The sequence below is a fragment of the Alligator sinensis genome, unplaced genomic scaffold, assembly GCF_000455745.1.
Source record: "Alligator sinensis unplaced genomic scaffold, ASM45574v1 scaffold28_1, whole genome shotgun sequence".
NCBI classification, from domain to species: Eukaryota; Metazoa; Chordata; order Crocodylia; family Alligatoridae; genus Alligator; species Alligator sinensis.
In genome coordinates, this window is record NW_005842133.1 from 1,196,361 (window position 1) to 1,203,743 (window position 7,383).

Consider the following 7,383-nt stretch of genomic DNA (forward strand, 5'->3'; position numbering starts at 1 on the left):
GTGTTGTGGGCGGGGAACATAGACCCTGGGTTGTGTGCGGGGTACGTAGACCCCAGCCCCAGAGAGGGGCAGCTTTGAGACGCCCCAGCGTGGGCATGACGAGCCCCAGAGAGAGGGCCGTATTATTAGGAAGCCCAGTAGGGGCACAGCAAGCCCCAGAGAGGGGGCGATATTATTAGGAAGCCCAGTGCGGGCGTGGTGAGACCCTGAAGGAGGGCTAGTGCTGCGATAGACCCCGAAGCAGGGTGGAGTGCTGCGGTTGCCTCTGTGAGAGGGGGTAGTGGCGTGGGGAGCCCTGAGAGAAGCGGGGAGCAGTGCGGTGGGCCCGAGAGCCAGGGGGCGTTGCCGGGAAGTCCCCAGAGTGGGCGCAGAGAGCTCCAGATGGGGGGCTGTATTTTAGAAGCCCGAGTGTGGGCAACATTGCAGGGAGAGCCCCAGGAGGGGGCAGTATTGCAAAGGCCCCAGACAGGGGGCAACATTACAGAGAAGACCCCCAGAGAGGGGCAACATCCCAGGGAAGCCCAGAGTGGGCTCGGAGAGCCCAAGAGAGGGCAGCACAGCAGAGGAGGCCCAGAGAGTGGGTGAAAGCATGTAGAGGAGGCCCGAGAGACGGGCAGTATATAGGTAAAGAGACATACCAGCGTCTAGCCCATCAGCGAGGCTTGGGGCGTGGTATTAGGGGTTGGTAGGAACCACGCGTAGCCCATAAGGCTAGGGTGTCTAGGGAGCACCCATCATACCGGGAGACCCTAGGGGGTCCAGGAACATACGGGGACCAAGATCCCAGCTAACCGTGCCCAGGGAGTCATAGGCAGCCTCCCAACTATACATAAACAGCAAAGATGTGGCGGGCAAGAATTTGAGGGTGCCCTTAGGCTGACTTGGCATGGTGAGGGGGGCCACAAGGAGATCACGGCCCTCCTGACGGACCCCGCCGTGACACAGGGAATGAAGCTTTGCACAGCCCTAATAGATAGGGTGACTGGATTTTTCTCAGTAATATCAGTACAGGTAGTTCACAGCATCTCATTACATATCCAGTATTACCAACCCCACCGTGTCAAAAATCATGAGATAAACTCTTAAAAATCAAGAGATTTGGAATATAAATCATGAAATGCTATTTTTGAAGTGTGTGTGAGGCGGGGAGTTATTTGTGAAGGTGTGGAGGGCTGTGGGGGGGTGTGGGGTTTAGAGCCCAAGAAGTGGGTCCCTGCACACCCTGGCAGGATGCAGGGTACTATGGGGCAGGAGTGAAGGGCAGCAGCAAGAGCTGGTGGGGCTATGGTTTCAGAGTGAAGGCCAGACTCACGCACACACACACAGACAGACAACCTTCCATGGCTCTATTGTATGAGTTATGCTGGCCCTGGGGCCCCATTCACTCCAGCCCCATTCCCTCCCTCTCCATGGGGGTCTCAATCTGCCCCCACTATCCCTTCCCCTCCACAGACTTACCAGTTTGGTGCTTTCTACATGCACCAGAAGAAAAAATATCCTAAGATTTGATCTCTCTATCAGATCATGAGTCAGAGTTAATTTGACTTGGAAATCAGGAGTCTCGTGGTTTTTTTAAAAGAGTTGGCACTACTGCATATCATGCCCACCTACCCACTCCCACTTGGTCTGCGTGACCCCTGGCAGTGAGGCAGTGCTCCTGAGCATGCTACATGCCCGATCTTGAGTGCCCCCACGCAACCCCACTGCCTCGTTTCCAGGTCAATGTGTGTAGAGCAGGAGTGGGTGGTTGGAGACAGCAATGAGACTGTGCTGTGCCACTGAGGTGCAGATATACCTGTTGTGTCCTAAATACTTCTCCCCAAACCTAACAACGCCCAACTCTCACAGAAATTCATTGCCCTTGCCTTGCATCTCTTCTCTTTTGTACTTATATAAAGAAGTAAAACTCCCTCAAATATCAAATAACGTTAGGCTTCCTGCTATTTTTTTTGTTTGTTTTTCCATGATCATTCATTCACCTATACCTATAGCTTTTGAATTAAAACAAGGGAGTATAGCTACTAATGTAAAATGCTTTCCATTAGAGGATTGTGTACTAAACTCCTATACCTCCAAGCAGGTACTTAAGTATAATGCTTGCTGATTACATTAGGTATTGCTGTGGTACTTCCTAGCACCTTATGCAACATATAATTGTTTCAAAGATGAAAGTGAGTAAAATCTAGTCCTTTTTAGAATTAGAGCAGCAGTATGTCAGAGCATCAGGAAGAAATACAGTGTTTTATTTGCCAGCTGCTGATGCTGTACCGCACTGCAAATGCAATTTATGTTGGTTCTTGATGTTAAGGTAAACTTAACAGATCATAATCGGTGCTAGAGGGAAGCACTGCCTGAAAAGTGATTTCAGTTGCACAGTTATATTGGAATAACCTGTGAGAGTTACAATTGTGTCGTGCTTAAGAGTAGAACGCAACAAAAATCCTCCTACTGTAACTGCAATTGGCACATATCAGTGGATCAGATATGTGCTAGTTATCTTATGCTAACCCTTTCGATTAGCAAAGACTCATGGGAAAATACCATGCAATTACTTTGTGCTAGCTTTTGAAATTGCATAGTGCACAAAGCAATCAATTAACCCTCATCTTCCTGCAGACAGGTACAATAATTTCATTTATAGTTGGGAAGCAGCATACAAAGAATAACACAGCAGGCAATTATACCAGCAAAGACCAATTTACACCTATCGACCGCTGTGACAAGCAACAACTGTTGTGCCATTCTTTCATTGCTCAGGATCGTTCAAATGCTGCTTGGTTCCAATTAAACAGTTCAGTTGTTGATATCAGGGTAAGGGTGTGGACTCTGCATCATTAAATCATCCAAACTTAGCATAGTAATAAGAATGCTATACAAAATGAATAGCAAACATGAAAAATAACCTATCGGTGTCTCCTTCTCAGAACTTTACATAGGACTAACATGAAGATAATAGCCTTTTTATGGAAAGTTACAGATTCTTGACCAGTATGAAAATGTATTAACAAAGAATATCCCTGGCATCTTTTAAAAATGTTTTTATAGGAGCTGTGGCAGGAAAGGTTCTTTGGGTAGATGCAATATCTTTTATTAGACCAGCTGAGTAGTTGGAAAAAAGTTTTTTGCAAGCTTTCAGGCACAATCACCCTTCTTCGGGCATAAGAAGTTTCTGTTGTTCGACTCTAAGGAATGAAAGAAGCTAAAAGTGTGACAGGATGCCAGTGAGATGTAAATGGGTGGAAATTAGGAAAAGGTAGAGCAGGGAGGGGGAAGAAAAGCCAAAGGTGAGTAGGTGAGTAGGAGGGACTCTACAGTAGTAGATTTGCAAGGTAGAAAAGAGGCTGTCTGTGAAAAAGTAAATAGCTGGAAATTAGGAAAACAAAGGGCAGAAAAGGAGGGGAGGAAGGGGGGGGGAAAAGAAAAGTGTAAGAGGTCAGATCTGGCAGGTACCTGGTGAATCAGATGTCAGGCAGGTTGTAATGTGTCATAAATCCAATGTCTATATTGAATTCGTGATTTTTTGTATCCAGTAGATGTAGCAAGTATAGGAGCTGTATCAATCAGCACAGAGAAAGATTTAACAATGCAAAGACTGTGGAAAGTTTCATTGAAAAGACACAGCAAACCCTGGCGATGTCCAGATGAGCGTGGACGTGCAGTATGTGGCACTGCAGACCCGTCTGCAGCCCTGCATATGCAGGTGTCCCCTGCACTGCTACCCCAGGATACTGGGGTCAAAAAAACCCATGCTGAAAAAAGCAGGGTGGCCTAAGTGGTGGCAGTGCACGCCACCCAAAACCAGAGCCTGGCCAGCTAGAGCCACACTCCGGCTGCTGGCCAGGGACCCTGCTACAGGAGTGCCACAGTTGCAACTCCCCAAGGCTCCCAGGACCCCAGGTATAGCTGTTGGGGCCAGCACAGTTGCTGGGTCCCACCTCCCCTACCCGCCCACAGGGTAACCTGCTGTATGCCAGAGCGTGCATGGCATGGGCGTTCCCTGGGGACAAGTAGCAGCAACACACCTTCCCCCGGGAATGCCCATGCACCTTGTGCTGCTGCTACTTGTGCACAGACGTTTGCTTCCCTGAGGACATCTGGATGCAGCCTCTGGGTGTGGCTCATGGCTTTCACCCAGTTCCACAATTCTGATAAAACTTTGGATTTTCAAAGTGTCGTCATTCTGTTATTTGCAAGTAATGTGATTATATTTAAGAATATAAACACATTAGATTGTCAGGTCATCTGATGCAGGAAAGGTTTCTTCTGTGTGGCTGAAGTAGAGTTAGAACCATTTAAAAAATTGTACTGCCTCTGCAGGATAGTCCGTGTCACAGTTCACGCAGTCATTGTTCTTCTGTCCGCCCACTACTTGGTAATCATGCCAGCTCCAAGTTAGCAATAGGAGCACAATTGCAAGCTCACCTGGTTTTTCTGCTCATGATACAGATAGACCCAAAATTAGTTCCTGCCACACACACACGTTTGTTATTCATTTGCTTATTTATTTGCCTGAAGGCATACATTTAAATGCTCACTGCTTTGCACTAGCACTTCTGTCCCTGCAGGCTATAAAACTGAGGTTTACTACTGCCTGTTGCCGGAAACCTGATGGCAAAATAGTGCTTTGAACTGTCTGTAGCCCAGATGCTGCACATGGTTTATTTTACTTCTCCAGGGCTGTGTTTCTGTGTCTCTTGGCACAAAAGCCTTGCCTCGAGTACTCTTAGGGTGAGAAAATGGCAAAAATATGTGGCTCTGTCACCTTACGGAAACACAAGGAGACACACATTGATCTGTCAACAGCTATGCCATGAATCATCTTGGTTTGTTATTTTACTGGAAAATATTACTTATATTTTAGAATTAAATATTTTTTTATGAGTTGTCAGAGTGTGAGACGTTTTTGCCAAAGAGTAGTTGACTTCAGGAGCTATGAACAGGTAAACCTAATTCTCACTAGTAAAATGTAATTCTTAAAATAATTAACAGCTTTCTTCTACATCTTTGTATTTGCCTTAAAATAGCTGAGCCACCTGGGCTAAAGGCAACACTTTACAGGGAGATGCCAGAAGTTCTCCAAAGAAAAAGGGAAAGCTCATTAAAGGTGATACTGGAAACTTTCATGCTGTGGTTAATAGTCACAAGTAAAAATAAGATTATGTTATTTCTCCAAAGAAAACAGTGCATGCGCACAAAGACATAGGCTCACTGATCCAACCGAATCAAGTGATTTGGGTTATCAGAATAAAGCAAATACATGCAGCAGTTTTTCCACAGAGTAAACCAGGGTGACACTGAAATTCATTTATTCATGTTTTAAAGTGACTTCGGTGATATCTAAACTTAGTAGTATGAAAGTAAAATTACCTTTTGGACATAAAAATGTCAGTAATTATGATATCTTTCACCTTGGGATTTTACAATACTTTACATGTACTCCCTGTATTAAATCTCCTGCTCATTTCTTCCACATTTCTTTCCCTTTTCTTATGAACTCTTTTCTTTCTGTGTCCTTCTATGTAACCACTGATGACTCAAAATCCTTCCTGTAATACAACCCTTCCCTATCTAGTTTCTTCTTGGGTGGTGTTATTTCTTCCTTTCAGGCTCAGCAAAATCTTCTCCTTTCTCGTTATCCCCAATACTGAAACCTTCTCTATGCCTACATCTTGTGTAACATCTTGCCCATTTTAAATTATGTCTATATGTTTATCATATAAATGAAATTAGTTTCCTATTATCACAGAATGACATAGCGGTGCAGTCGGTAATAACTGGAAACTTTTCTTCTAGATCATTTTAATAGTCTATATTTTTCTTTTAAAACAAGGTATTTCTTTCTGTGGTAGGTGTGTATCCATAATGAAGAATGGTATTTCATCAGCCAATGTCTGTAGTTATTACTCTGCCGCTTGCAAGGTAAGGTACAAATCCTATTGAGGCTTTAACAGTATTGTTTCAAGCTGAATTTTAGTTCAGAGGACTGAGAGCCAAGACCTGTTTAAAGAAGGTTTAGACTGGCCTAAAGTTTTTAGATAGCTCTTAGAAAATTATTTCATGGACAGCGACTGGTTTGTTTTATTGTAATGGGTATTTCTTTCATTTATGCTAATTACTTTGCTACAGTCAGCATGTGTCTGTGTTGCCTAATGCAAATTAAAAGATTGGGTAGATTATTTTTTGAATTCTATTGAGCAGCAAAGTGGGACTATAATGATGTTTTTTACTTCAACGTTCAGCTTTATAAAGCACTTTCCCTCGAGTTTTGAAACTGTCCAGTTCTTCCTGATTGGAATAATCTGGTGAAGTAAAATACAACGACATTACTCGGTGGTATGTTTACAGCTTCTATTCTTTATATTTGCACCTTCTAGTGAAATAGGAAGCATTTTTCATTTTGATTTTCACCTTCTAGTGAAATAGGAAGTATTTTATTTTATTTTATTCCTTTGGCTGGAGCACTATACACAAGCTTGAATACTGTCAGCTTCTACCACTAGGTGGTACCCAGGGTTTATAAGTTTCTTTGCATGTGCTTAACTCTTCTGCTATTTCTTTAATTAGTACAAACAGGAACTCCTGAAAACAGACTGTGAAAGATGGCTAGAGTTGAACCTGGTTTCTCACCTTGGCTTTGAGATCCATCTAAAGAATCTGCCACAAGAGCTACTGCATAAAGTGCTGAAATCTCCCAGGTCAGAATGCTGTGACTGCTGGGTACATGACTTTTCTGTATTCCTCACAACCACCCCATGACACTACCTTTAAGTGTACTATGGACCCTTTTGGATTGTGCCTGAGTTTTCATTGTGTAGTGTGCCATATAAATATACAGGAGACATGTGGGTCTGATAAGTGTACAGTTTAATCACAGTTGAGATTAAGTTGCTCCTCAAGTGAGCACAATGAACAAAAGGAGGGAGGCCAACTGTATAATAAAAATGAGATCATAAAACTTAATATTGCTAAATTGCTTCATATCATGTACAGTTATGGGGTTGCACCCACATGATTGAGAACCATCTACACAACTTCACTTGACTTGGAGCCATCCGGTTGTGCCATAGCTAACCTACACACTTGCCTGATCTCTCTATCCACAGGGACCTACCAAATTCATGGCAGAAGTGGGGCGCACTGTGGCTCTTTTCATCTTGTAGGTTCTGCTGGGCACCCCCCTCCCCTCCCTGCTGACTGTCGGAGGAGTTCGGCTTGTCTTGCTCCTGATCAGTGGGGAGGCAAAACCTGTGGCTTTAAATATAGCACCATTTTTGCCTCCCACTGCTGGTTGGTTGGGGGTCCCTGGATGGCTCTCCTGTTTGCTGGTGACTGATGGGGAGGCAAAACCGGCGTCATGTTTTAAACCATGGTTTTAGCTTTCCT

General features: G+C 44.2%; 1 protein-coding gene across 1 annotated transcript in view; it reads left to right on the top strand.

Moving 5' to 3' along the window:
• The window catches only part of BTBD16 (BTB domain containing 16), a 51,218-nt gene that overhangs the window by 9,312 nt on the left and 34,523 nt on the right, over positions 1-7,383 (top strand). The window contains exons 9-10 of the mRNA XM_025205923.1: positions 5,850-5,919; positions 6,565-6,695. Of these exons, the coding sequence (XP_025061708.1) occupies positions 5,850-5,919; positions 6,565-6,695 (201 nt within the window). The remainder of the gene's footprint in view (positions 1-5,849; positions 5,920-6,564; positions 6,696-7,383) is intronic.